The sequence below is a fragment of the Pseudorca crassidens genome, chromosome 19 (genome assembly GCF_039906515.1).
Source record: "Pseudorca crassidens isolate mPseCra1 chromosome 19, mPseCra1.hap1, whole genome shotgun sequence".
NCBI lineage: Eukaryota > Metazoa > Chordata > Mammalia > Artiodactyla > Delphinidae > Pseudorca > Pseudorca crassidens.
The window spans coordinates 52503369-52531218 of NC_090314.1; the positions used below are offsets into that span (position 1 = coordinate 52503369).

General features: G+C 57.7%; 3 protein-coding genes across 7 annotated transcripts; all 3 read left to right on the forward strand.

The window, feature by feature from the left end:
• The first annotated feature begins 1700 nt into the window (after positions 1–1700).
• Positions 1701–9871, forward strand: ARHGDIA (Rho GDP dissociation inhibitor alpha). 4 transcript variants are annotated; one of them, XM_067715863.1, is made up of 7 exons: positions 1701–1836; positions 3356–3572; positions 3675–3758; positions 4022–4098; positions 4179–4242; positions 4370–4583; positions 9666–9871. In XM_067715863.1, the coding sequence occupies exons 2-6, from the start codon at positions 3383–3385 to the stop codon at positions 4567–4569; spliced, it is 615 nt and encodes a 204-aa protein (XP_067571964.1). In that variant the 5' UTR covers positions 1701–1836; positions 3356–3382; the 3' UTR covers positions 4570–4583; positions 9666–9871. The 4 variants fall into 4 exon arrangements, with proteins under 4 accessions (XP_067571964.1, XP_067571963.1, XP_067571962.1 ...); XM_067715862.1 differs by lacking the exon at positions 9666–9871 and adding an exon at positions 5539–5732; XM_067715861.1 differs by lacking the exon at positions 9666–9871 and having other exon boundaries at positions 4370–5732.
• Positions 9872–11130: 1259 nt separating this feature from the next.
• On the forward strand, positions 11131–21880 carry P4HB (prolyl 4-hydroxylase subunit beta). 2 transcript variants are annotated; one of them, XM_067715853.1, is made up of 11 exons: positions 11131–11339; positions 12413–12619; positions 14738–14871; positions 15006–15143; positions 18701–18805; positions 19003–19128; positions 19309–19509; positions 19654–19774; positions 19859–20040; positions 20139–20225; positions 20982–21880. In XM_067715853.1, exons 1-11 carry the CDS (start codon positions 11189–11191, stop codon positions 21060–21062), a joined length of 1533 nt encoding a protein of 510 aa, XP_067571954.1. In that variant the 5' UTR covers positions 11131–11188; the 3' UTR covers positions 21063–21880. The 2 variants fall into 2 exon arrangements, with proteins under 2 accessions (XP_067571954.1, XP_067571953.1); XM_067715852.1 differs by lacking the exon at positions 20982–21880 and having other exon boundaries at positions 20139–20330.
• Positions 21881–26342: 4462 nt separating this feature from the next.
• Positions 26343–27667, forward strand: PPP1R27 (protein phosphatase 1 regulatory subunit 27). The gene is made up of 3 exons (XM_067715859.1): positions 26343–26802; positions 26882–27032; positions 27317–27667. Exons 1-3 carry the CDS (start codon positions 26358–26360, stop codon positions 27438–27440), a joined length of 720 nt encoding a protein of 239 aa, XP_067571960.1. The 5' UTR covers positions 26343–26357; the 3' UTR covers positions 27441–27667.
• The last annotated feature ends 183 nt before the right edge of the window (positions 27668–27850 follow it).

A 27850-nucleotide genomic window follows, 5' to 3' on the forward strand; every position in this document is an offset into this window, starting at 1 on the left:
ATGCTCCTGTGCTCTCCTCCGGTGCTGTACTGGGGAAGGTCCGTGTGACCAGCAGAAGACAGCAGAAGCGATGGCACTTCTGACACTAGGTTGTAAGGGACACTGCAGGTTTGTTTTTGGCGCTTTCTGTTTCCCTGGCTTGCGTTCTCTTGCTGCACGCAGGATCTTCGTTGCTGCATGTGGGCTCTTAGTTGCGGCATGCAGGATCTAGTCCCCCCACCAGGGATTGAACCCTGGCCCCCTGCATTGGGAGTGCAGTCTTGCCCACTGGACCACCAGGGAAGTCCCTCTGTTTCTGTTTCTGAGGCCTCACTTGGGGGACGCCAACTGCCTTATAGAGACGCCAGAAGCTGTGGGCAGCAGGGAACTAAACCCTCCAGCCAACAGCCCACTGCATATCCTTGAGACCAGGTCCCAGGCTCACAGCTGACCACAACTTCACAACACTGGAGCCGGAATCACCCCGCAGAGCAGCTCCCTAATCCTCGTTCAAGATAGTAAATGTTGGTCGTTTTAAGCTGCTAAATTCCAGGGTAGGTTTTTACCCAGCAATAGGTGACTAACATAACAAGTTTGGTATTTTTCAAAAAGCACTTGGGTTATGGGAAAGCAAACTTTTGCTCAACCAGCGATTCAGCAGTGCAGCAGGACAGCTGGCTCTAGCATCGCGGTTTTCAGTGGCAGGAAGCCTCAGAAGCACACACCGAATAAATACCATACTGGAATGCTCTGTCTTTGGCCAACTCAACTTCCTACACGTAAAGGGGCCAGTGAGACTCTTAGATACAGAAAACTCGCAAATACTCATCAAAAGTTAAGACATTTCGAAAAGATACCAAGGTCAGTATTTCGCATTAAGTTCTATGGCCTAAAAGGCCCTCCTACGCGCAATCTAGGGGTGTGTGTTTGTGATGACTCTGGTGTTGAACATTTGGGGGCTCAGACCCCGCGAGGAGGAGGAGGAAGTGGGGTGCTTGGCGGGCATTGGCGGCGCGGGCTCCGCCAGGCCCACCACATTGGTCACAAATCATGGGCCCCACCTGGAGCTGCAAAATGCTCCTGGGTTGAGCGCATGGGCAAGTGTCCAATACTCGCCATGCGGCTGGAGAACCCGGGTCGGCCGTGGCGTCTGGGGCAGGAGCTCCTGGCAGGGCGACTTGGTCTGGAAGGAGCGAAAAGCTCGGCAGGCGCACCGATCCCTCTCCTGGAAGGGCGCGCCAGGCCGACACCCGCGGATGAACGTCCGGCGGTAACTTCCAGGAGGCCGGACAGCAGCGACTGGGCGCGAAGGCCGCCTCAGGCTGGACGGCGGCCATCCGCTGACCCCGGCTCCTAGAGGGGACAGGCCGGGCCCGTTTGTCCTCGCAGAATGACGGCTGCATACCCACAGAAGGAGGCGTGGCCGTGGGAGACGCGCCCGTTGACAGACGCGCGTTCCAGCACCTCGCGGAAATGCCACGCCGCGCCCACGTTCCGCGTGGGGCTCAGCGAGACTGTGACACTGCCCCGCCCCTTCAGCTTGCGGGCTGACCCCTGGGGATGCCCGGGTCCAAAAAATGCCTGGGGCAAAGGGCGTAGAAGCCCCAACGGGATAGGCCTCCGTAAACGTCCCCACCGTCGCACCGCCCACGCAGGACGCGCCCACGAGGCCGTGCCCACAAGATGGCGGCGGCGCGCAGACGCCAGGGCCCGCGCGCATGCGCTCTCCGCAGCCCGCCCGTCGCGAGCGGAAGTCGCGTGACCCCGGAAGTGGCCGGCCGGGCGCGCGCGGGCGGGGCGGCAAGGTTCGTCATTCTGTGCGGGAGGGAGCGCTAGAGCGGCGAGGACGATCCTCCGGTGAGCGCGGGCGGCGGGGCTGGCGAGCGCGGTGGGCGCGGCAGGCGGGGCGGCCGCGGGGGAGGAGGCCGGGGCCGCGCCTTTGTTCTCGCCGCCCGCCCCCCCCCGCCAGCCCCGCCGAGGGGTCTGCGCCGGGCGGGGGCGGCATTGACAGCGGGCGGTGGCCCGGGCGTAGGGCGGGCCCACGTGCGGGTCGGGGGCGCTGGGATCCGGAGGCGGGGGCTTGGGTGCTGGGGGCGGAATCCGAGGGTTGTGCAGGCCTCTTTTGTGGTCGCCGCTCGTGCCCAGGACCCCCTCCCCGCTGGTGCGCGCGGGCCCGGGCCAGGCCGGACGCCCCTTCCCTTGGGCGGTGAGGTCCCCGCGCCCCACCCCACGCGCCGGGCCGCGCCCGGCCCAGATTGCAGGCCCTGCGGAAGTGCGGGCCGCGCCATCGCACTTAAAGGATCCTGTCGCCTGCGGCCGCGATTGAGTGGCGTTAGGGCGTGAGTCTTCTAGAGGAATTAAAGAGGAAGCAGCAGGGAGGTCTGGAAAAGCGGGCCGGCCCCACCCCGCCTGCGGCGGCCGGGCGGTTCCGGGTCCCTAGCGGCCCTTTGTAAGATCTGATCCTCGCACGGGTCCCAGCCTTGGCTATCTTTACTGGCAACTGGTGGCCCTGACCCACCTCCTGCACCTCCAGGTTAGATCTGAGCGGGTTTCAGATACTCCTCAGGGATTCTAGGGGGTGCGACGGTCATCCTTACCGAAGGAAGCCCAGTGGCTGCCCCATCGCTGCTCCTCGCTTTGTCAGCACTGCTGCGGGCTCTTCTGGGGCAGGGTCCGGAAGGAGGGTCCTGAGACTACCACATGTTTGCAGCGGTTCGCAAATTCTAGGTCGCAGACCCTCACAATTGGAGATATGGTTGGCAGACACTTAGGATCTCTCATGCCATTTTAGGACTTACCTGTGAGACTGAGGTTGGCCTTGTCATCTGAGCCTTAGGAGAGTCCTGTGTTTGAAGGGTGAGACAGAACTGACCCGTGTCTTGCTCAAAGGCTTTGGTTTGCAGCTAGGACGTGTCCGAAGGAACTGGTTAGAGAGGACCCAGCAGGAGGGGTCCCTTGAGGCAAGGGCCTGGGCAGTTCAGAATAAGCAGCAGGACTTGGTCCTGATGTTGCCTGGAGGGACCAGGGTGCTGCTGTTTCCTGGGCAGCAGGGGAGCTGTGCCTGGTCTCCCCTAGGAGCAGGCTGCAGGTTCCATTTAGCTCTGGGTGCTGGACCTGGGGTGGGGTCCCCTGAGGTAGGCAGGGCAAGGAGGTAAGTGTGGCCCCTCTGGGCCTCAGGAGCCAGTGTCTGGGGCCTTTTCAAAGTTCTGGCTGTCGTTGCTTTCCTGTTACAGAAGGTGCACCTCTCCTTGGGCCCAGGTGGGGCTTGGCCACCTGCAGAGATCTGACGCAGATCACCTGGGGCACTTGCAGAGGGGCAGGAGGGGGAACACTGGGTCCCTCCGAGATGCCACAGCCCATGCTACCCTGCCCACAGGTGTCCCAGACCTAGCTAGAGGTGAGTATGGCTGAGCAGGAGCCCACAGCCGAGCAGCTGGCGCAGATTGCGGCTGAGAACGAGGAGGATGAGCACTCGGTCAACTACAAGCCCCCGGCCCAGAAGAGCATCCAGGAGATCCAGGAGCTGGACAAGGACGACGAGAGTCTGCGCAAGTACAAGGAGGCCCTGCTGGGCCGTGTGGCCGTGTCCGCTGGTGAGTGGGCCCTGGTGGGTGTGTGTGGACACCTGTCGCTTTTCTGGATGTTTGCTACTATTTTCCCCACTGGTGAAACTCTAACTTGCTGTCACTTTGCAGACCCCAATGTCCCCAATGTTGTGGTGACCCGACTGATTCTGGTTTGTAGCACCGCCCCGGGCCCCTTGGAGCTGGACCTGACAGGTGAGTGGCATCTCTGAGGTTCCTGGCTGGGGCTGCCTGGCACCCTGCTGCTTCCCCTAAAAATAGTTTGTTGGGGTGCTGGCGCCCTCTTGTGGGGAGCACAAGAAGTGTAGCCAAGTGGTCTTAAAAGGCTCTGGCTTTGGTGTGGTCTAGGTCTGGGTTGCCAAGGCTTATGTGGGGGCGCCGGGTGGAAGGGGCACCCCACCAGGGCCAGAGGCTTCCCCTGGCTGAACCTCCTAGTGTGGCGTTCCTGTCAAATGCAGGTGATCTGGAGAGCTTTAAGAAGCAGTCCTTTGTGCTGAAGGAAGGTGTGGAATACAGGATAAAAATCTCCTTCCGGGTAAGGAGGAGGCTCAGGGAGGTGCCAGGGTCTGGGGCTGGGGATCCTGGCTGAGCCCTGCTTGGGGTGCCTCCTTGCAGGTGAACCGAGAGATCGTGTCCGGCATGAAGTACATCCAGCACACGTACAGGAAAGGCGTTAAGAGTGAGTGAGGGTGGGCGCCAGGCCCGAGCCCCCAGAAGGGAGGTGGCCACCCAGGGGCTCAGGGATCGGGAGGGAGAGAGGAAACACCCAGCTCTGCTCCCTGACTGACGCCTTTTCTGCATCGCAGTTGACAAGACCGACTACATGGTGGGGAGCTATGGGCCTCGGGCGGAGGAATACGAGTTCCTGACCCCCATGGAGGAGGCCCCCAAGGGCATGCTGGCTCGAGGCAGCTACAACATCAAGTCCCGCTTCACAGACGACGACAGGACTGACCACCTGTCCTGGGAGTGGAACCTCACCATCAAGAAGGAGTGGAAGGACTGAGCCGTGGCTGGGAGGTGGGCAGGGCGGGCGGACGGAAGGACGGACATGCCCCTCCCCACCCCTCCCGACCCCAGACCAAAGTGCTGACAGGGCCCGCCCACGCTGCCGCCACTCCCCCTGGTCTGCCTCCTGGCCGGCCTGTCTGTCCCTCCTCCACCCTTCCAGCCTGCTGGCCCCAGCCTCCTCGGTGGTCTAGTGTTGTTGCTGCTTCCGCCTGTGCTGTGGGGAGGGAGGTCTACACCTCCCCTTCTGTATCCCTTGAGGTTTCCCCACTGTCCTAACCCGACCTGAGGTCCTGGCAAGGGAGCCAGGCATTGCAGAGGGGCTTAGGTCCCCTGGGCCTTCTCTGTTGCCCCACCTCGTGTTCTGGCACGTCCTCCTGGTGGGGGTGGGGTGTACCACGTGGGGCCTCGTTGGGCCGGTCGTCCTCCAGCTTTCACTTCTCCCCGGTCAGTCCATCCATCACTGTCAGTAACTGTCTAACCATGATGCCTTAACATGTGGAACGTGTGCTGAGGGGGCGTCACTAATCTCCTAACCCCGTGTCTGCATGAGCATGTGGTCTCCCCCAGTCCCTGCCCCGTCTGTGATCCCCGTGGCCCGAGAAGGTGTGTGGGATGTGCTGCTGCTGCTCCCCGGTCTGCCTGGGCCTGGCCAGTCCCCCTCCCCCTGGCCAGGGCTGCGGGGACGGCTCCAGGGGCTTGGGAAAGCCAAATGCCAAACCTTGAGCGGCCTCCAGTCCCATCTGGGAGGCTGGGTGTCCTCACACCTCTGCCTTCTCTGTCCCGGTGGGCAGTGCCTAGAGCCCACGGCCCCACGAGAGAGCCCTCAGCAGACAAAACCAGTGGCCAAGCCTTACCTGTCCCGCCTGGGCCTGCCGGCCTGGAGTCATGTGCCTGGCCTGTCGGTATTTATTGCCTCCATATGTGCCGTCCTCTGGGCCCACTGGCCTGCTGCCTCTGCCCCCAGGCTCGGTGCCACCATCCCCAGCAGGCCAACCAGGACCCAGCCAGGACAACTGTGGGACCAAGCTTGCACAGCTGGAGCCGTCCCCTGTGCCCCCCACCCAACCCTGCCCCTCCCCGGTCAGGCCCGGGCCTAGAACGCACAAGAGCCTGTCCTGCTTCTCCTTTTCTGACCGGGAAATAAACTCCCCCTAAGGAGCCAGGGTGTCTGCTGGTCGTCTCCTGGTGGGAAAGGGGAAGTGGGGCCCCATTCCTCTGCTACCCCAGGGCACCCAGAGGCCGGCCAGGGGCCAGGTGCAGTCGCGACTGCTCCTGTGGCTGTTGAAGGAGAATGGGTTTTAAGCCCTTTCTTAGTCATGTCAGCCTGCGAGGCCAGTGCTACCCTTTCAGCTCTTGTGGGGAAAGGGCGGGGCACAGTCAGGCCCTGGACCCGGTGGGGTGTCCAGAGTGGCTCCGGCACCCGACTCATGGGCCCTGTCTGAGCCTCTGGGAGGGAACACTTTCAGCCTCAGAGAAGAGGAATCGTGCTGAAGACTTGGGAACAAATGGGATGACTGGGTCTCAAGGGACCTGGGATAAGGACTCCAAGCTAGGTAGGAAGGTGGAGAAGTTGGCAGCAGGGCCAATGGAGGGTGACATGGAAGGCCGGCCAAGCCCCTGTGCCCTGTAGGGCCAGGCAGGGCCAGAGGTCCAAAGGTGGGATTGGTGAGGTGAGATGAACGGGAGGAGATGGGGACCCTCGCTGCATGGAGGTACAAGAGAGCACCTAGCGAGCCCTGAAGGACTGCCAAGGGCCATGCATGCTCCACAGCCAGTCCCGCTGACCATCAGGGTCTCTTCAGGACCTTGGGGTAGCAGGGACTGTGCTGCCTCAGAGCATCACCTCCAAGGGCACCCAGTACCTAACACACCCTTTCCCAGCCCTGAGGCAGGAAAGCGCAGTTAGGAATCCCCAGCTCCGGAGTGCCGGTTCCAGAAACTCCCTTTCACGGCTCAGTGTTGGTTGCAAAATTTCCCTTTGTGCTGAGCCGGTGAGGAGAGTGGTATGCGTCACACCTAGGCAGCCGCTTCCCTGATGCCGCCTTGGCTGCACTCTTCCCAGTGCTTATCAGTAGGGTGAGCCCTCCCAGGACCTTATCGCCAGCTGGGATGGACTCGGAGGCACCCTTTCACCTCCACCCGCAGTTCAGTGACCACATGTCATGCCAGGATGGCACCCACGGGGCTGGCTATCTCCTGGCCTTCCTTACCAGTCTGGGCGCTGGGCTGGGTAATGGGATAAAATGCCACTTGGTGCAGCAGCTGGCCCAGACGTAAATCCAAGAGCCGTGCCCCCCAGCTCTGGAATCCACAGGGGTCAAGGACCCTAACCAGCCTCTCCCAGGACTGTCTGCTGGAGGCAGGGGGAGGTAGTGAGACTGCACAGCTCTGGGTTCCGAGGCCCAAGGCCTTTCCCACTAAACTCAGACACAGCTACCTCTGAAACAGCTCTACCTTTGGAGGGGAAAGGCTCCCAGGCGGTGGCTACAAGTTTCAGTCTGCAGGAGCCCCGGGGCCAGCCACAGCCGCTCTATCTCTCTCTGTCCACCTCCTAAGAGGTCCAGTGAAAATCTTCAAACCTAGGGTCAGCCTGTGCTGGCAGCTGTTTGGTTTATCGGGCGAGGGCCTTCCGAGGCTCTGGCAAGCCAGGAGGCCTACTAGCTCTTGGATTTTCCAAGCTTTGGTTTGATATGTGAACTCAGACCCCAAGTGCCAAGTAGTACAGACACGCTGCCAACAGCCAGGACTTTGTTCTCGTTCCTCCTCTGGTGAAGGATTACATGAGGTGGCACCTGCAGGACCTGCATGACGTGTCTCTCAGGTCCCAAGTCTAACCTGATCCTTCTGGTTCCACCCCAAACCCAAACCTGTCTGTACAGCTCAGTGCCGCTGGGCCGGGGCTCCCTGCCCTAGTGAGCCAGTGCCTGTGACCCTTCCTCTCCACTCCCTCCCTCTGTCCATAGCCCTAGTCATCCCCAAGCTTCTGCCTCCTCAGCCATCCCCTAGATGGACCCTTCTTCCACTGAGGAGAGTGGCAGTGGACACAAGGTCAGCGCCTTTATTGTGACTACTCACCAGTTATTGTAGCTTGCTAGAATCTTCTCCATGCCCAGCACTGTCATACTTTACAATCAGGGTTCACTTCAGTCCACCAGGGCCACGCTCACCACTGCACCTTCTTCCTATGTCCCAGCTCACCCATGTGCAGGGCTGTGTGGCCCATGGCACAGCCCTCGCTCCCCTGCTCCTGCTCCACAGTGGAAACCTGCAGTCAGGAGGACTTCCTGGGTGTCCAGGAGCCAGCTGTTAACTCCCTCAATGCCTCCAGTTGGGTTGAAAGGGAGTTGTTTTATTCTGAGAACTTTTTTTGTTTTTTTAATATTTGGCCACACCAGGCGGGACGCAGGATCTTAGATCCCTGACGGGGGATCAAACCCGTGCCCCCTGCTGTGGAAGCGTGGAATCTTTTTTTTTTTTAATTTATTTATTTTTCTGGCTATATTGGGTCTTCGTTGCTGCGACGCAGGCTTTCTTGAGTTGTGGCGAGCGGCAGCTACTCTTCGTTGCAGTGCGCAGGCATCTCATTGGGTGGCTCCTCTTGTTGCAGAGCACGGGCTCTAGGCGCACCGGCTTCAGTAGTTCTGGCTCACGGGCTGTAGAGTGCAGGCTCAGTAGCTGTGGCGCACGGGCTTAGTTGCTCCGCGGCATGTGGAATCTTCCCAGACCAGGGCTCGAACCCATGTCCCCTGCATTGGCAGGTGGATTCTTAACCACTGCGCCACCAGGGAAGTCCCCAAGAACTCTGTTTTTGAGAGTAGTCTTTATCAATATGTTTTATCACTCAGTTGTTCAACCAGTGTTTAATGAGCACTTCCTCTGGGTGTGAGAGACCCCTGGAGGACATCCTGAAGCAGCTGTACTGGGTTCAGAGAGATGCCAGAGCCACAGCCACTGGGGCTCTGCTCTCCAAAGGTGCACTCCAGCTCAGGGCACTGGTATGAGAGTGAACACGGCTCCGTCGCCTCTTCCTAGAGTTGCCCATGAAAGGCATGTGAGTGGCCTTAGGAAAAAGACAGACGCTGGCCCTCCCCTCAGGGCCAAGGCTTGCAGAGGTGTACAGTGAACCTGGCCTGTGTCCTGGGGGGAAGGATGCACCCCTGCACCTCACCCAACTACTGACCAACCCCAGAGACTGGAGACCTGGGGCATCCCCAAACATGGCCTCCCTCCAGCTTTCTGGGAACCCCACTTCCCTGCGGACGTGCTTTGAGAAGGTGCACCAATGCAGGCAAGGCATGAAAATACCGTGCCCTGCCCAGGCCAGAGCCCTGGTTTTCACAGAACGATGACTTGGCTGGGTTCACCTGGGCTGCAGAACAGTGGCCTGTCATCACCTGCATCAAGGTGTGTCCCAATTACCCTTGGCTTTGGCCATGGAGGCCCAGACTGAACCAGAGTGAGAGTCAACCACAGCCAGCAACTCAGATCCTTGCTGTCCTGCGTCTGGTCTGTTCTCCCCTTGGTCCCAGTATTCTCATCTTTTGTAACTACTTTACCGTATGCTGTGAGGCTAAGCTGCCTCCAAACCATCACAAACTAATCAACATCTTGGTATCTCTTCACTCTGTCCCTATCAGATGAAAAAACTAAAGTCCAAAAATTTAGGCATCTAAACTCTGATTTCATGAGTGCCTCTGAAATCTAGACGTGGTACAAATGTCCCTTGTCTCAGACCCGAATTGTGGTCTGTAAATCGGGGTCATGGCAATCACAAAAATGTTGGGAGATAGGGCAGGAGATATGAGGCAATTCCCACCCTTTCCCAGAGAGCAGAGGGTGCCTGTGATGGCTTATTTTGAATCACTGCCACTCAGCGGGCCAGGACCCCACTGAACTGGGGTGGAGGCTGCAGCTGCAGAGACACATGTTCATAGCCTTTCGTTGCCTGAGGCCCAGCTCCTGTACAGTGCCTTCTGTGAGGTAGACAGGCATCCCAGGAGCTACAACCACCTCTGACTGACTCTTGTTCTACTGGCCCTGGGGGAGGGGCACAGAGAACCTGGTCTTGACCTTCAGGAATTCATATTCTAGGTGAGGAAGTACCACAAGAGATGAGAAGACAGGCCCTCAGGAGCTACGTGTCAATAAATGCAAACTCTCAGAAGTTCAAAAACATCTTTTTTTCTATGTTTTACCATTTCTGAAATCAGGATGTTATTATATTGCCAACGTGTACATTTAATGTGGGAGTGTCCTCCTTTTTCCTGTCAAGTTATTAAATCGATGATGAATGAAAATCAGTGGGGTTGGCATTTCACAACCGAGGAAGTGAACACAAATGAAGAAGAGAGTGTAGACGGGGGTGGGGTGGGGTTAGAGTTAGGCTTTGAGCTGTGAAGGAAAAGGAGCTGCTCCGTCCAGAGCCGCGCCGCCCGACAGAAGCAACATTTGGGCGACGTATGTTATTTTAAATGTTCTAAAGCCACGTTAAAGAAAAAAACTGGAGGAAAAAAAAAGCTTTAATACTTTTACTTAAGTCATCGTATACAAAATATCTCAACATGTCAATATAAAAAGGCATCAAGGGAATATCGTACACTCCCCTCCCGTCCTCAGTCTTGACGTCCGGTGCGTGTTACGCTCACTCCCAGTCACGCTGCTCGGCCGCATTTTAGAGCTCGGTGGCCGCTAGCGACCCCCCTAGTGGACGGCGCGGGTCTACCCGGGCGCCTGAAAGCGACCCAGAGGCTGCTTCGTGGGACTGGCAGCCGGTGGGAGGGAGGGAAGGTGCCGCAGGAGACGGTGCCGGCCCTGACCCTCTCACCAAGGCAGGCGGCCCCATTCCGGGCCCAGCCGAGTCTTACCGGCCCCATCGCGTCCTGCCTCGGTCCTCCCCGCGCCCCCCGCGCGCTGCCCCTGCGCCTCGCTACGCTGCCACCTGGAGCGCCCGAGCCGCCCACTGAGGCCCCCGGGGCGACGCCCGAACCGGAGCCCCGCCACTGCAGGGGCCGCACGGGCCTCACGCGCGCCGGAAGCGCGTCAGCTCAGTTTCCAGTCTGCAGAGCTGGGGGGCGGTGTCAATTGGGGATACGCGGTCCAGTCAGAAAGCAACACGAGGGGTTTCGGAGGCGCAAGCGCGGCTCCGCCCCTCAGCTGGGGACTCCGCCCCATTGCCACGTTCGACGAAGGATCGCGCGGGGTGCGCGCATGTCTCGGCCAATCAGGAGTCGCAGAGCCCAGGCCCCCGAAGGTAGCAGCCATTCCAGACCCGCTGAAGGTGTAGGAGAAAGCCACCAGTCACAAGGCCAGGGAGAGAAAGTTCTCCGCCAGGAGCCAATGAGAGGCCGGGAAAGAGTGCGAGCGCGAGCTCCTTGGCCAATCCTGGGCGAGGGCGAGGGAGGTGCCCGTAGCGATTCCGAATCCGGGGCCGTGGCCAGTGTGGACGCCCAATGCGAGAGCGGCGGAGGCGGGCCCCGCAGCCCACCGGCCAATCGGAGGTGGGCGCGGGCGGGCGCGCGCTCTGCGGTCTGAGTTATAAGGGCGGGGCGGGCAGTGCGCGCTCTTGTGGCCTGCTGTCCTGGCGGCGCCAGCAGGAGCGCGGAGATCGTTTCGACATGCTACGCCGTGCTCTGCTCTGCCTGGCCCTGGCCGCGCTAGTCCGCGCGGGCGCCGGCGCCCCCGACGAGGAGGACCACGTCCTGGTGCTCCATAAGGGCAACTTCGACGAGGCGCTGGCGGCCCACAAGTACCTGCTGGTGGAGTTCTGTGAGTGCCGCCCGCTTGTCCGTCCGTCCGGGCCGGGCCTCGCCGTCACCAAGGCGTGGGGACGGAGTGGGGACAGAGGAGGGGCCAGGGGTGCAGGAGCACCGGGGGCACAGAGGGACGGAGGGGGGCTGGAGGGTGAGGGGGCGCAGGGGTCCTGGGCGCCCCTCCCCACCCTCCCTTCCCCGGCCCCGCCAGAGGTGGGTTGGGGGTCTAAAGGGCTGTCAGCTTTCCGGCCACCCCATGGATGCGCTGACTCCTAGCCCCTGGAGAGGCACATCCTTAAGCGGAAACAGCCCACAGACCTGTCAGCGTCCGTGCGCTGCCCGTGTCTTGGGGGCATCCCTCCTGCCCAGCTGGACCCTGAGGGTGACCAAGGGCAGACAGCTTGAATGTGCTTTTATGCCTGAGGTCCACATGGCAGGATGTCTTGGATAGCCTAAGTAAAACAGGGTCGACTGTGTAAGCTGCTACAACTACGAAGGACCACGCAGGGTCCAGTCCCCTAATTGCTTGCCTGGACCAGTTCCCAGAAAACACTGCCCCTGCCCACACCACCTTCCACCAGGAACAGCTGTCTTCTGATTAACAGTGTTGCCAACCAGAATCCAAAACCTTTGTGTCCATAAGTGTTTGAGCCCTGACTGTTTCAGGGGGAAATCTTAGGCCTAAGACAGCTGCTAACCTGAGTTCAGAGAGAGTCTAAACAACTCGTGTTAGATGTGAGTCTTGTACTCATGATTAGTCTCACCGAGTACACGGCTGCCATGGCTTTAGCTGCCTAACTTCTTTGGTTCCTAAAGGGAAATTTCGGGGACTCAACTGCCCTGATCGCCTGCAGGTAGTAGGAAGTTACTAATCATTGAAGACAAAGCAGAGTGGGGCTGGTGGTTTGTCATTCATGGCCTCTATCGGATATTGCCCAAGAGAACCAAGCTATCAGCTCAACCTGTGGGTTCAGAGGGGTTATCTTGGTTCAAAGATAAGGATTTTATGGAGGGAAGTACCAAAGGAGAAGGGAGGGGAGGCAGTGGAGTGGGTCGGTGCTGCCTTCTAGGTCTTGCTTTCTCTCCCAGATGCCCCATGGTGTGGCCACTGCAAGGCTCTGGCCCCGGAGTATGCCAAAGCAGCTGGGAAGCTGAAGGCAGAAGGTTCTGAGATCAGACTGGCCAAGGTGGATGCTACCGAAGAGTCTGACTTGGCCCAGCAGTATGGCGTCCGTGGCTACCCTACCATCAAGTTCTTCAAGAACGGAGACACGGCGTCCCCCAAAGAGTACACAGGTGTGACCGCGGCACGTCCTTTCATTGCCTGCAGTTCTTGAAGATAAGAGGCGTGGAGGAGAACCCATTCTTGAACCCATTCGAGGTCTAGTTCAGACTCTGAGGGTTGTGTGAGGAACATTCTCTCATTCCTGAACCTCTCAAGTGGAGAGGGTCATCCCAGGGGGGTGGCTAGTAGGCTGAGGCTTGTCCTAAGGTGACCAGCAAGTGGGGGGAGGCTGAGCAAATGGAGCAGCACGTCCGCCTTTGCTGGCTCTCTGGTGTGCCTGCCACCAAGGCAGGAGCAAGGGCCTTTCACAGAGGAGGGGCAAGCGGAGATCCGTGGGTACCGGTCTGGGGCTCGTGCCGGTCGTGGCAGAGCTTGAATCCATGCCCGGCTTCGTCTGCGGCACAGGCCCTCAGTCGCTGCTCGGCCGCCTCCCCTGTGTAGCCTGGTCGGTACCAGTGACAGCAGAGAATCTTTGTAAAACAGGTTCTGTGGCTTATCTGCTAGAATCCTTTAGAGCAGCACATCTTGTTAGTTCTGATGTCAGCAGCTCTGGTCTTCTCAGTAGGCTGCTGTTTCATTGCTCCCACTTTTACTTATGTTCACTTTTGGAATGGAAGTGCCTTATGCAGAGTTACCATGATCCCGTCACTAACACTAAGGCTTTGTAGATGAGACAACTCTTCCTGACTCCACCTGTAACTGATAGCACAGCTTTCACTTATTCTCTGCAGAATGCTTTTTTTTTAAGCTATTTTTTAAAGATTTATCTTAAGTGTTTTGTTTCTTTTTTGTTTTTTTAAAATATTTATCTATTTGTGGCTGTGTTGGGTCTTCGTTGCTGTGCGCGGGCTTTCTCTAGTTGCAGCAAGCGGGGGCTACTCTTCGTTGCGGTGCACAGGCTTCTCATTGTGATGGCTTCTGTTGTTGCGGAGCACGGGCTCTAGGCACGCAGGCTTTAGTAGTTGTGGCTTGTGGGCTTAGTGGCTCCACGGCATGTGGGATCTTCCCAGACCAGGGATCAAACCCGTGTCCCCTGCATTGGCAGGCAGATTCTTAACCACTGCGCCACCAGGGAAGTCCTAAAGCTATTTTTTTTTTTTTTTTTTTTTTGCGGTACGCGGACCTCTCACTGTTGTGGCCTCTCCCGTTGCGGAGCACAGGCTCCGGACGCGCAGGCTCAGCGGCCATGGCTCACGGGCCCAGCCGCTCCGCGGCATGTGGGATCTTCCCGGATCGGGGCACGAACCCGCATCCCCTGCATCGGCAGGCAGACCCTCAACCACTGTGCCACCAGGGAAGCTCCCTAAAGCTATTTTTTAAAAAATATTTTATTTATCTATTTTGGCTGTGCCGGGTCTTAGTTGCGGCATGCGGGAACCAGTTCCCTGACCCGGGATCGAACTCGGGGCCCCCTGCGTTGGGAGCGTGGCGTCTTACCCATTGGACCACCAGGGAAGTCCCTAAGGCAGAGTTCTTTTAAGCATGAGATTTGGCAACCCTTTCCAGGTTGGACCAGGTAGTTGCACCCTATGAGGGGAAAAAGGGTAACTAGCCTCAGTCTCAGGAGGAGCAGTTTTCTTCCTTTTCGTTTTATCTGCTTGGGTGGTGTGCATGGGCTGATCTCTTCCTCCTGTCAGTCCAGGAGGCATGTGGGGCGAGGACACCTGACCAACCTTGGCGCACGAGGTGGTAGAGCCCAGCCCGCTTTCGCAGGGGAAAGCTGGCCTTGAGGCTGGCTTGCTAACCAGCCCTTTCTTCCAATCCTACCACATCTCTGATTAAGATGAAGCCTAGTGTGAGACCACTGGGGGAAAGTGCACATGTGTTTAATGAATTTAAATGTCAAGGAAAATTTACAAGATGCAAAGGTATTAGTGGAAGAAAATGACTTGTAATCTATTATCCAGAGGTAACCACTGCCTTTTCCTCCTTTAAACACAACCACAGTCTCCCATATACTCAGAAAATCCTTTTTAGCCCTGGAATTTGGGCAGGTATGTAGACAAGATGCCTTTTCTGTGGCAAGAGGATGTTTTGCTCTGGTTTTGGCAGAGAGGTCGGATAAGGATGGGCGGGGAGGGTGGGCGCACCCCTGGTTTCAAGTGGACCCTGCATGTGTTTGGGTGCAGCTGGCAGAGAAGCCGACGATATCGTGAACTGGCTGAAGAAGCGCACAGGTCCTGCTGCCAGCACGCTGTCTGACGGGGCTGCCGCGGAGGCCTTGGTGGAGTCCAGCGAGGTGGCAGTCATCGGCTTCTTTAAGGTAGAGGCTTTGGAACTTCATCCCGGGTCTTCCTTCCTCCTGCTGTGGCCTGGGCACCACAGTCTGCCCTGTTGCTGACCAGGGCAGGGGTTCTCAGTGTTGTGGTGGCAGCCACCTCTGTTTCTCCTCTCCAGGACGTGGAGTCGGAGTCTGCCAAGCAGTTCTTACTGGCAGCAGAAGCCACCGATGACATCCCCTTCGGGATCACATCCAACAGTGACATGTTCTCCAAATACCAGCTGGACAAGGACGGGGTTGTCCTCTTTAAGAAGGTGAGTGGCCCTCGGGCAGCGTCCCCCTCCCGCCCCCCCCCGTGGGTAGTTGCGGTGCTGTGCTGCAGGGCTGGTGTTGCCTTCGAGGACCTTGCCCGGGCGGCGCTGGCTGCTGGACTGAGGCCCACCTGTTATCAGGGCCCATATTGCAACGTTAGGTTGTAGGAGCCTCTTAAACAGTGGCCTTCAGCCCTTCAGCTGTGGGCCCTTTGTTCCAGCTTCTGTGGTGGCCCCGGTGCAGTGTTCTATGGAAGCCAGGTGGCTTCGGAGTGTTAGCTTGTTAAAGGAAAGCTGTGGTGATACCTGTACCAAAGTTTGGCATTTTAACCACTTTTAAGTATAGGATTCAGCGGCATTAATTACATTTGCGATGTTGTGCAGCTGTCACTCCTGTTTGTTCCCACTCTGGAGTATTAGTGGCATGTGTTCCCACCCTGTTGGTAGAGCCTGGCCCCAGGGCTCCCTCGGGCTCCTCCAGGCTCTCCCAGCCCCATGTCTGTTATTCCTTCCGTGTGTCTTTTAACCGCACTGCGCTCTTGCTAGGACACAGCTGAGATGGGTGTGTGCAGGCATTACCCGAGTGGGCGATGGGGGTCTCTCTTTTATCTTAGCCAGCAGACAGTGGCTGAGCACCCATGCTCTTGGGACACAGCTGTCCCTGGACTGGGTGCTGAGTGGAGGAGGGAAGGCTGTGGGGGTGGGGCTGGGCCTTTGACTCCTGTCCTGTTTTGTCCCCAGGGTTAGAAGGTAGTTAGAAGTAGTGTTACAGCAAAGTTGTAAATCGAGTGGTCAGAAAGGACGCAGTGTTTGGGGGGCTGACCCTCCACCGTGTGTGCACTTCCGGTGGGGCACCGCTGAGCCTCCAGCGCCTGGGGGTGGGGAGCATGGGGCGGGGCCTCCCAGCTGCACAGGGTTCTGGGGCAGCTTGCTTTCAGCTCTGTCTGAAGCCCCTTTTTCGAAAGAACTCAAGGCATTATATATGCTCTCTTTTCTTAGTAGACATTCTCATGATGTCCCCTAAAGGGAATAGAATTGCTAAATTAGTCGATTGTCTTCCCAAAAGTGCCCAGGAAACTGTAATTAACAGCTGATTAGGAAAAAACCCTGCCGAGTTGGATGGAATTGAGTGGAACGAAGGTCCTGGGCTCACCCTGCAGTTCTGGGTGAGGGACTGGGAGACTCAGGCCTGTAGAGCTTGCAAATCCCCTTTCATCAGCTTGGTCCACACAGTTCTTTTCCATTATCCTTGAGATCTGGAGTGGCATTTGTCACACTGGATCGATGGTTTTGGTGATCATATGTCCTTGAAGGTTAGCACGATTGTTCCTTGTTCGGCAAAGACTGTAGTCACGGTAGCTCATCTGTTCTTGGCCTCAAGTCTTTGGTGTTCACGCAGGCTGGGCACAGCCGACCCCCTCAGGTCTAGTGCCAGTGGGCGGGCATCCCCTCTTGCACTCGTTTGCTTCCGGTGACTGTGCTGGAACGGCATGGCTTCCTTGGGCAGCTGTGAGGAAGAGCCTGGCAGAGCCCACAGGCTTTGTATTGGGGGGTCAGACAGCTCCACAGATGAGAGGAAGAAGATGCAGATTCCTGCCCGGCCTGTGGTCCCCATTCTCTGCCGTTACTTGTTCCCCTTCCTTCAGGCTGTTCGCCTAGTTCCTCAGAGTTAGCTGGGTCTTCCAGTGGGCAGCCTCGAGAGCGGGATGGGGCTCCCAGGAACATCCAGCTGCCACTTGAGAGAGAGGATGGCGAGGGTGGGGCTCCAGCAGAACTTGAGCCCGAGATTCCCAGCTTGGGTCCCAGGTCAGGTGGGTTCCAGGTCGTTGGAACTTGGACCACTGGTTTGAGAGCTGACCATCCTGTGTCTTTGTTTGGTGTTTACTTTGTTTTTCTTTTTCATCTTTGAAGCTGGGGGCTTAAGCGTGGCTGTGGGGCCTGTTCGTGACATTCGCATTGTGGTCTGGAGGGGTGGCCTTTGCTGGCTGTTTGGTTTTTACCAAAGCAGACACCGAACATAGTGTGACATGGCAATATTACCTCAAAGACTGCGTCCCAACAGAGGCACGGCAGTTTTGGAGGAGTGGAGATGGCGGCCTATTTGCCTCTATTGGGGGCTCCATTTTATGCCTGATGGTGCCCAGCCATGGCCAGGCCAGCCTCTCGCCTCCATTTCCTTCCTATTTCTCTGCACCTTCCCTTTGCGGATGTGGGGAAGGCAGAGCAGGCTTCAGCTCCCTGCTCCTGGCCCTCCGTGTGGTTCTACTTAGCAGCACGTGTTGTGATCAAGCCATGTGTCAGGCCCTACATAAGTGCAGTGGGAGTGGGAAGTGGCCACCTGCTTTTCTGGAAGTTACTTTAGGAAAACACAGAGGGAAATGACGCGGAAAGGAAGGTGAGTGGTTTTTCTCTCCAAGTCCCATTTGAGTTCACAGGGGTGATGGGAGGCTCACTGACCTGCTGGACAGGCCAAGGCACAGCTCAGCCTTCCTCACGAGGAGCTGTGTCTGCCATCCCCATCCAGAGCAGGGCCGCATCTCGCGGCTCTGCAGCGGCAGCCCTCGCCCTTCGTGGCCTCAGGACTTTGAAACTCTTAACAGGTTACTGGAGTTCCCAGAGCTTTTGTGTGTGTGTATTACACCTATCCATTTTTATTGTGTTAGAAGTGTTAGAAGTTAGAACTGAGGAATTGAAAAAAAAAACAAATAACTTGTTCATTCTGAAGTAACAGTAATAAATGTTAACATGTTATCAAAAATGACATTTTGGAAAAAAAAAAAAAAAAAAGACATTTTGGGGGAATTCCCTGGCGGTCTAGTGGTTAGGAATCCGCACTTTCACTGCAGAGGGCCTGGGTTCAATCCCTGGTCGGGGAACTAAGATCCCACACGCTAGATGGTGCAGCCAAAAAAAGATACTTTTGTGAAAATTAATTTTTCCCCAACAACAACATCTTAGGGGTAAGAGTGGTATTTTAGATTTCTGCTGGTCTCTAATGTCTGCCCAAACAGAAGACAGCTGGGTTCTCCTGTTTGCCTTTAGTCTGACCGTACTGCACACTCCGGGGGGAAAGGGTGACAAGGCACCTGCCGTCTGAGCATGATTGTGAAAATCACTCTGACCTTGCATCCACCCTGGGAGGGCCTTGGACCCACAGGGGTGAGGCCCGCACTGGGAGAGCTGCAGTTTTAGGGACTTGGCAATGAGGCAGTCCTCTGGCACCCAGGACGTGGGGTTCTCGTGGCTTGTCAGGAACATGTCGGGGCAGGGTCTGGGTCAGCTGCTGCCATCCTGGCACGTGGGAGGCTGCCTGCCAGTGTTCGTGGGGAGCCTGCGTGCGCTCCTAGTGACCTCACTGTTGCCTGGTTGCCCAGAGGTTATGTCCCTGCAGCCGTCACCTGGTTTTGCTTTGGATGGAGGCACGTGGGTCCTGCCCCCAACTGTGCTCAAAACCCAGACAGGAAAATGCTGCAGACTGCGTTCCTGGCCAAGTCGGGCCAGCCGGGGCAATAGGGGGCTTTGTGGAGAGCCTCGGCATCCACACCTTTCTCTCTCCACAGTTTGATGAAGGCCGGAACAACTTTGAGGGGGAGGTCACCAAGGAGAAACTTCTGGACTTCATCAAGCACAACCAGTTACCCCTGGTCATCGAGTTCACTGAGCAGGTGTGGCTCTGTGCTGCTGGTCCTGCCCCTGGTGGGGGGAGGTTTCGGGGGGTCATGATGTTCGGTCGTGGGGACCCCCACTTGCAGAGCCCCTGCTGTTGTCCAGGCTTGTGGTGGCATTGGGGCCATTGAGAGAATAGCCTGTGTCAACAGTTTGGTTTGTGACTCAGACCAAGTAACTTGCGTTTCTAACACAGACAGCCCCGAAGATCTTCGGAGGGGAAATTAAGACACACATCCTGCTGTTCCTGCCGAAGAGCGTGTCCGACTACGAGGGAAAGCTGAGCAACTTCAAAAAAGCTGCCGAGAGCTTCAAGGGCAAGGTGAGCACTCCCGGTGGCCTGCGGGCGGCTCGGCCCCAGGTTGAAGGCTGGTCCAGAGTGTTCTTCCTGCCTCAGGACAGCCTGTTTAGTCTCGGGGTCCCAGCTGTTGGGAGTGGGCAGCAGGGAGGCAGAGGGAGCCCTTGTCCTACAGTGCCATCAACGTGCCTTTTCTCCCCCAAGATCCTGTTTATCTTCATCGACAGCGACCATGCTGACAACCAGCGCATCCTGGAGTTCTTCGGCCTGAAGAAGGAGGAGTGCCCGGCCGTGCGCCTCATCACGCTGGAGGAGGAGATGACCAAGTACAAGCCAGAGTCGGACGAGCTGACGGCAGAGAAGATCACCGAGTTCTGCCACCGCTTCTTGGAGGGCAAGATCAAGGTATAGGCCGTGTCTGGGGGTGGGCTGGGGGTACTGCTGAGGATCCTGGGGGCGCACCTCCTCCTGAGGCTCTGGAAGCAGCTAGGCAGCGGAGGGGTCCCTGGGTGACCGCGCATGCCTGACCCTGCTCTACCTGCCCTCTAGCCCCACCTGATGAGCCAGGAGCTGCCTGATGACTGGGACAAGCAGCCTGTCAAAGTGCTCGTCGGGAAGAACTTCGAAGAGGTCGCTTTTGATGAGAAAAAGAACGTCTTTGTGGAGTTCTGTAAGTGAGGCCCTCCAGCTCCTCAGGGCTCGGTGGGGCAGGGTACTTTCCGGCCGAGCAAGACTCAGAACGGCTCTCTTTCAGACGCCCCGTGGTGCGGTCACTGCAAGCAGCTGGCCCCCATCTGGGATAAGCTGGGAGAGACGTATAAGGACCACGAGAACGTCGTCATTGCCAAGATGGACTCCACAGCCAATGAGGTGGAGGCGGTGAAAGTGCACAGCTTCCCCACGCTCAAGTTCTTCCCCGCCAGCGCCGACAGGATGGTGCGCCCGCCATCGAGGGCTGGGTGGGAAGGGTGTGCAGGGGCAGTGGGGGGCTGTCAGGTAGGACCGCTTCCCACATCTCATTCCCCTCCCCACAGGTCATCGACTACAATGGGGAGCGGACACTGGACGGTTTTAAGAAGTTCCTGGAGAGCGGCGGCCAGGACGGAGCCGGGGATGATGATGTAGGTGGTCACCGGACCCTGCCGCCCATGGGACATGCTTTCTCAGTGCTGCCGGGTAGCACTATACAGGGGTGTTGCGAGGGTTTTTAGGTGCCAGTGTTTGCTCAGGAATCTTCTCAGGCTCGTCTGGTACGTTCCCTGTCGAGCTGAGGTGCTCTGCTGGGTGTGAGCTCAGGCCTGTCCACATCAGCGAGGGTCACCTGGGGGTAGTGCAGGGGACATCAGAAGTGCCAGGCCAGGAGGGTGTGGCAGGGTGGGCGTGGTGAAGGGAATGGTCAGCTGAGGCCGCAGGGCCCGCCCGGAAGCGGAAGCGCGGGGATGTGGGACCAGGGGGCAGACCTGCTGGGGGGCGGGGGCAGGTGAGGAGCGCCAGGGCCGTTTGTGCCGCTGTGGTTCATGGGCTGCCACTGGCCTCTCAGACTCCAGGGCTACAGGGGTGGATGTTACACACCAGCAGTTCCCTGCTTGGTCTTCACGCTGGGGCAGCCCCTGCACTCACCTGCTGGGTGGCGTGGGCTGGGCTGCCACAGCACCAGCTCTGCTTCCCCCCTGTCTTGTGGGCAGAAGTCCCCGTGCCTCGCTCTCCTTGGGAAGCGCACCCCACATATACGCACATCTGCTCACAGAGACCAAAGTTGGCTGCTTGTGCCCGAGTGGCCAGCTGGTCCCTGGCGTACTTGGCATGGGTGTGGGGGCCTCAGCATGCCAGCTTGGCCTGGACCTCTCATTTCCCTTCCTTTTCATCCTCCGTCCCAGGATCTAGAAGACCTCGAAGAAGCAGAAGAGCCTGATCTGGAGGAAGACGATGATCAAAAAGCTGTGAAAGATGAACTGTAACACAGAAAACCAGACCTGGGCACCCAAACCCGGCACCTCCCAGTGGGCTGCACACCCAGCAGCACAGCCTCCGGACGCCCACAGACCCTCCCGGAGAGGGAGCGTCGATCGGAAATGCAGGGAACTTTTTTGAAGCCACACTTCACTCTAACACACGTGTAAATCTAAACCCGTCTTCCTTTGCTTTTCGACTTTTGGAAAGGGGTTTATTTCCAGGCCAGCCCAGCCCATCTTGGTGGGCCTTTTTTTTAAATTGTGATGTACTTTTTTGTACATGGTTCTGTCCAGAGTGCCCGCTAAAATGTTTTGGAATCTCATGCTGGCAATGTCTCATTCCTGTTAGGTTTATACTATCACTTTAAAAAAAAATTCCATCTGTGGGATTTTTAGATATTTTTGGAAGTCAGGGCGTCTGTTCCACCTTGGCCAGGCCTCCCTGGGACTCCTGTCCCCTGTGTGGGGCAGGACCAGGCCGGTCTGGACAGGTCCCTCACCTCATGCGGTGTTGCCATGGTGGAGCGTGGCTCCTGCATCGTTTGGTTAAATGGTGACTTCAGGTTTCTGTCACAGGGGCCCCCCCCATGACTGGAGGGTGCAGCTGCAGCCCCCTCCTTCCCCAGGCCAGGGTCCTTGTTGCTCTGTGACATCCAGGGTGGCCTGAGGCCTGCACCAGGCAGAACCAGGACCCTCCGTTTCCAGGCTGGGAGACGGCCAAGGATGCTTGCTTGAGCCGAATCACATGTTGACAGTTCTTCAGGCATTTCTACCACAATATTGGAATTGGACACATTGGCCAAATAAAGTTGAAATTTTCTGCCTGTTGTTGCCTCTGCCTTACAACCTCCAGGCACGGGGAGTGGGGCTGGAATTCCAAGTTTCTCGGGAGAGGAGGTGGGCTTGGTGGGGGCCACTCTTGTTGAGACATCTCTTTCTTGGAACGCAGCAGAGACGCAGAAGCGTGCACAAATCCTGTGGGCACAGTGTGCGGAGCTGTCACCATCATGACGGGGTGAGGGCTGCCTCTTGGCCCTGTTCCTGTGCCGTCAGGCTGGCTTACCTGTGACGCAGTTCGGCAGTTTTACCCGCCGTGGGCATCCAGTGGTCACAACATGGATTCTCCCCATGTGCCATGTCAGGACGTGATGGTCAGGGACGCGTGGCTCTAACCTTAACCCTCAGGTGGGGAGCGGCCCCTCCCCACCGCTGTCTGGAACCACTGCAGCTTCTGATGAGAAATCAGGGGCGTTCAGACTTCAAGAATGCTGTGCTCATCACCAAACCTTCATGTAGAAAAGAATCTGGAGTTAAGGTTGCAAATCTCTATTTTTAAGATGTAATTTGACTTCTAGAACCTCTGCTTACTCATAGTTTACATAGGGAAGAGTATCTCGATTGATTTTTTCTCCCCACAAACTCAAAAGCTGCCAGCCTGGCTGCAGTGTTGGGCTGATGGCACCTGAGCGTGGATTGGTGACACCTCTTGGGCCCTGGGGAGAGCTCTGAGTGGGAGACCCACAGGGGGCCAGCCGGGCTCAGATGGGTGTCTGTCCCCCGGCCAGAACAGCCCTGCCCAGCCCGGGGCTTCCCGTCTGTTGCTCTGTGCACACATCTGTAGCCACAGGTAGGACAGCAGGGCTGTTGATGACGTTATTGGAGGGAACAGGTGGAGATCCAGTCCACTTAGGGAGGTCAAGGACAGACTAAATGTGGCTAGGTCTCCGAGGAGCCCGGCCTGTCGCTCCACGTGCTCCAGCGGTCCCTCCAACTTGCTGCCTGGCGTAGGAAGTGTGCATGCATTTCCTGATTCCCAGCCCCCAGTTCTGATGCTGCTGGGACCTTGGAGGTGGCAGAGGCAGTTCCAGCAGACGTGACCATGAGACTTGCTGTGAATGTGGTTCCCTTTGTGGTCTCGGCCCATGGGGAGGTGGGTGTGTCATTTCCCCCATGACCGCAGCTACGCTCCAGCCAGAGGCCCAGGTGTCTGCTCTTGCCCTCACAAACCCCAGGACTGCTCCTGCCTCTCACCTGGGCGTGTGGTACACAGCTGGTGTCCAGGGAGAACCTGGTGTTAGCACCCTTGGCAGCACCAACCAAGCCCCGGCTTGTCCACACGCTCTGGCATCCAGGTACCGCTCCCCAGCTCAGCCCATGGCCGGACTCCCTTCCCTGGTTCTCAGGTGGTCTGTGCCAGGGCTGCTCCAGGGTCTGTGTGTGTTGTGCCTTGGCTGTGCTGACACAATGAGATGTGTATCCGTGAAAGAGTGAGCTCGGGCACTTGGAGCTTCTGTGGGAGATCGCTGGGGAGATGTTAGCTCTGCCCTCCTAAACGTGAGCGGGTTCCCCAGGGTTATGCGTGTGGTTTCCAGAGGAGGGAACCCAGGGTGGGCTGAGAGCAGGGCTGTCAGGAGTCACAGCTGCAAGGGGTGGGCTATGCCCCATGACAGGCGTGGGTGACCCTGCAGACCAGCTGTGTGGAGCCTGGCCCTCCGCATAGAAAGCTTGGGACCAGGTGTCGCTGCCCAGAACAGGGCCGTCATGTGCTCCTGGGAGGGGGAGTGAGTCACCGATACCTTTCCCCTTTTGCCCAGGCAGCTGATTAGCACATTCCTGGGTCTGGGTTTGCTGGGACATGGTGGTTGGAGTCCCAAACCCGGCAACGCTGGTGGATTAGCGAAGTAACTTTGCAGGCTATGGGGTAGGCAGTCAAGGCTTAACAGCCTGGGGTGTCCCAATCTCTCTCTTCCTCTGTCCAGCTGGTAGGAAGCTATTGGCCTGGAACTAAAAAGCAACTGCTGGGCCTGTGTACCGGACCCTCGAGGTCTGGCTTCTGCACCTGCCAGGAGGCAGCTGAGTGGGCCCTGCACAGACTCCCCTCCAGGCCCCTGGCTTGTTTTCTGCTAGATGCAAAGCTTTGCTAGTTGAGTTTCCTTGGACTTTTCAAAGTAAGAGTTTTGCCCTGAATGTTTCACTTGCTTTAGTTCTCCAGAAGGCAGAACCTGAAAGTTGTGCAAACCAGGTCACTTGAGAAGTTCACACGGGCAGAGGCTCAGGGGCAAAGCTGTGTAAATACAGGTTTGGTGCTGGTGTGGTTGTGTGAAGAGCAGGTTAGACTGCTCATGGCTGGCTTCTGCCGAAAGGCTTCTGAGTGAGTTGCTGTAGGCCGTGTCCATGGCTTTGAGGACGTGCTGCCCATGTCCTGAACAGAATGACTTTCAGGCATCTGTCCCTTCTTGGATCCAGACATCCAAACAGAAACCCCAAAGCCGAGATCCTGAGCTCTCTCAGCTTGCCTCTAGCAGGATAGAGCGGGAGGGTCGCTCTTGGGGTCGCCAAGAGACCCACCCTGACGGTTTGCCCTGCCTGGCCTAAGGCCTGTCACTGGTGGGAAAAAACATGCTGTTGGTGGCAGCTTCATCGGAGTTCTTTCATTTGATCCTCTGAGCAGGGCAGGCAGACAGAACTTTCCACAACATCAGAAAAGGCAATCTTCACATCAAAGGAAAGTTCTGTCTCTGTGTACAGCATAGGACTTTGTCTCTGGGCTTCGTGTAAACAAGCCGGAAGAAACTGTACCCAGTTCCTCCCAAGTGACCAAGAGTTAGGGCCACCCAGCATCGTACTCTGAGCCTGAAATGCAGGAACACCGGGAACCACCCCTCCCTCCGGGCCCCTGCAGGGCCTGAGTCAGGTGGAGTTTCCCATGTAACATTAGTGGCAACAAGGCAGGCAGACAAACCCTGTCAGGGCAGGGAGCCCACCGTGGGCAGTGGCCTATCCTCAGCAGCATTTGGCCCAAGGCTTTGCACCTAGGGTGCTGATGCATTTGTTGATTTGATTTTGTTGGATCAAGATCAGCCTGGTGATGCAAGGACTTCCGGTGCCCAAGTCCCTGCCCCCCCCCATACAGAACGCTGGCTATCTGTGGTTCTGTCAGCATCCAGGCCTTCAGTGACTGCCCGGAAGATCTTGCCAACGTTAGGGGCTGAACCGCACCCCACCCCAATATTCATGTTTTGAAGTGTTAACCCCCAATACCCCAGCGTGTGACCTTATTTGGAAGTGGAGTTGTTGCAGATATGATTGCTTAAGATGAGGTCATACTAGAGTAGCGTGGGCCCTAATCCAATGGCTGATCTCCTTATTAAAAGGGGAAATTTGGACACAGACACCTACTCAGGGACAGCACCACGTGAACACGAAGGTGGAGATGGGTGATACGTCTACAGGCCAGTGAACGTCAACGACTTGCCACCAGAAGCCAGGAGATGGGCCTGGAGCAGATTCTCCCTGGGAAGGAAACAGCCCTGCCGGCAGCTTGATCTTGATCTCCAGAACTATTGTTTGAGACCCCCAGTCTGGTACTTCATTACAGCAGCCCTGGAAGAGCAATATGGCCAGCTTCAGATGCTGCGGGGACTGTGTGGACCCCACAGGCCCAGCTCTGCTCCCAGGGCGTGTCTCCTGTGCGCGTCCATCCATTGGCTCTTGTCTCGCACTGAAGCCTGAGCCCCACCTCGGACCTCGGCCGCCGCACTGAAGGCAGCCAGTGCTGGCCCAGCCTGCTGGGATATCTCACAATTCCGCTGGTTGTACTCCTACAGGTAAGTATGCTCTAGGTCAGGTGCAGAGGGCACACACCGCCCAGGATGTGACAGCTATGGCGTCATGGTCCTTGGGTAGCAGACTAGATACCATGTTGAGTGTGAGCACCTGTGTTCTTGGCAGGAAGCAGCAGGAGCCTGGAACCAGGAGGAATATAGGGGAATGGGAAGGAGGGGAATGAGGACCTGGGGGTGGAGGGGGCTGGTGGGGGGTCCCAAAGTCAGGTCAGATGGGTTGAGTGGGAGCTGAGGCATTTAGATTCTAATCTGGGAGATTTCCAAGCAGGGCAGTGCCACTGAAGCCCACATTTTGGGAAAACTGCCCTGAGAGTGATACGAGCCATGATGGAAGGTGATAAGTGACAGGGAGATGAGTAGGGATGGGCCGCCTTCTCCACAGCAGGACCCTGTCCTGTGCTTCCTCAGGTGTGGGTGGCCCCCTTGCCTTCCCAGGAGGCAGAGGCAGCTGTGCTCACCACACATCATGCCCTTCTCCCCAAGTTCCCAGGACTGTAGGAGACCCTGACCTTGGTACCTGTTTGCCTTCCTTATGGGCCCTGCCCTTCTAGCGCCTCTCCTGCCCTCTGTCAGGCACCTTCGAGGTCCAGCTGAGGGGCAGGGAGCGTGGCCAGGAAGGATCTGACCCCTTTGGCCAGGAACAGTGACAGGTGGGTTGAAAGATGAACCACTAAACATGATCCTGAGGGCACGGCTGGAGCGGCTCAGTTTCAGCCCCTGGGGTGTAAGCATGACTGCGCAGCTTTATATAGCTCTGCGGGCCCTATATAAGCAGGAGGTGCCCTGGCCAGCGGGAGCACGGAGAGCACTGAGGTGGCTGTGCTGGAGATCATCATCGGCCGGAAGAGCCTGCACGCCACTCTGGTCTGGGCACCTTCCTCCCCCAAGCAGTAGGGTCCCCACAGGGGTGGCCCACACCATAGCTGCCAGGATGCCCAGCAGAACAGTCCGCTATGCCCGCTACAGCCCGAGGCAGCGGCGCCGGAGGCTACTGGCTGAACGCAGTGTGCGCTTCCCTAACGATGTCCTGTTCTTGGACCACATCCGCCAGGGCGACCTGGAGCAGGTGGGGCGCTTCATCCGGGCTCGGAAAGTCGCCCTGGACACCATCCACCCCTCAGGTGAGTGCCTGTGGGGCCAGTGAGGGTCTGTGGGGCGGCAGGGGAAGGCCTGAGCCTTGACCCCTCCTGTCCTGTTCAGGTCTGGCTGCCCTTCACGAAGCAGTGCTTTCTGGAAACCTGGAGTGCGTGAAGCTGCTAGTCAAATACGGGGCGGACATTCATCAGCGAGATGAGACAGGCTGGACACCCCTGCACATCGCTTGCAGCGATGGGTACCCTGACATAGCCAGGTGAGAAGGTGGCTTCCAGGATGTGGTCCCCCAAAAGGTGGCCCTGCTGATGTAGCTAAGAACCCTAAGGGCTTCTGGAATCTCATTTCTGCCCTGTTGCCCTCCCAAGAGAAAACTGCAAAAGTCAGCCGTAGTTTCCAAAGGGTCTGGTTTCTTCCTCCTCACCTCACCTGGAAGAATAAAAAACAGGTGGACCTCAGAACCCCAGCCTGCTACCCTGGGGCAGGGGTGAGCATCCTGCAGGCCACCTCCCTTCCTCAACCAGGGATGCCCTTTGCACCCAGGTACCTCATTTCCCTGGGGGCAGACAGAGAAGCAGCCAACGACGATGGTGATCTGCCCTCGGACCTCATTGACCCTGACTTCAAGGACTTGGTGGAGTTATTCAAAGGGACTAAGATGGACTGAGCCCAGCCCCGCCCTCCTAGGGCTCTAGCCTTCCCTGGAGACGTCAGGTGCCCACCTCCCCCAAGTGCCAGGACTGCCCCACCAGCCGGGCTGGGGGCCGCCCACGCTGGCCAGGACCCCATACTTGGGCCCATACAACCCTCGCCCCCCGACCCCGGCCTGGCTTTTTCTCCAGGTGAATTTTTTATTGCGACACTTTCTACTTTTTCAATAAACCTGATTCCCAAGCCCGTGGTGATGGCCTGATTACTGGGGACCGGTCCGTCCCAGTCCTTCGGCTCCGGCTGCTCGGGTGGTCAGCGGACCCCGCCCTCCACTCTGGTCTAGGGGTCCGGCAGCGCCGGAGCAAGGAGCAAGGAGCCAGAGCCCCGCGGCTCCCGACCGCCAGTCCCTGCAGTTCGTCGACCCCG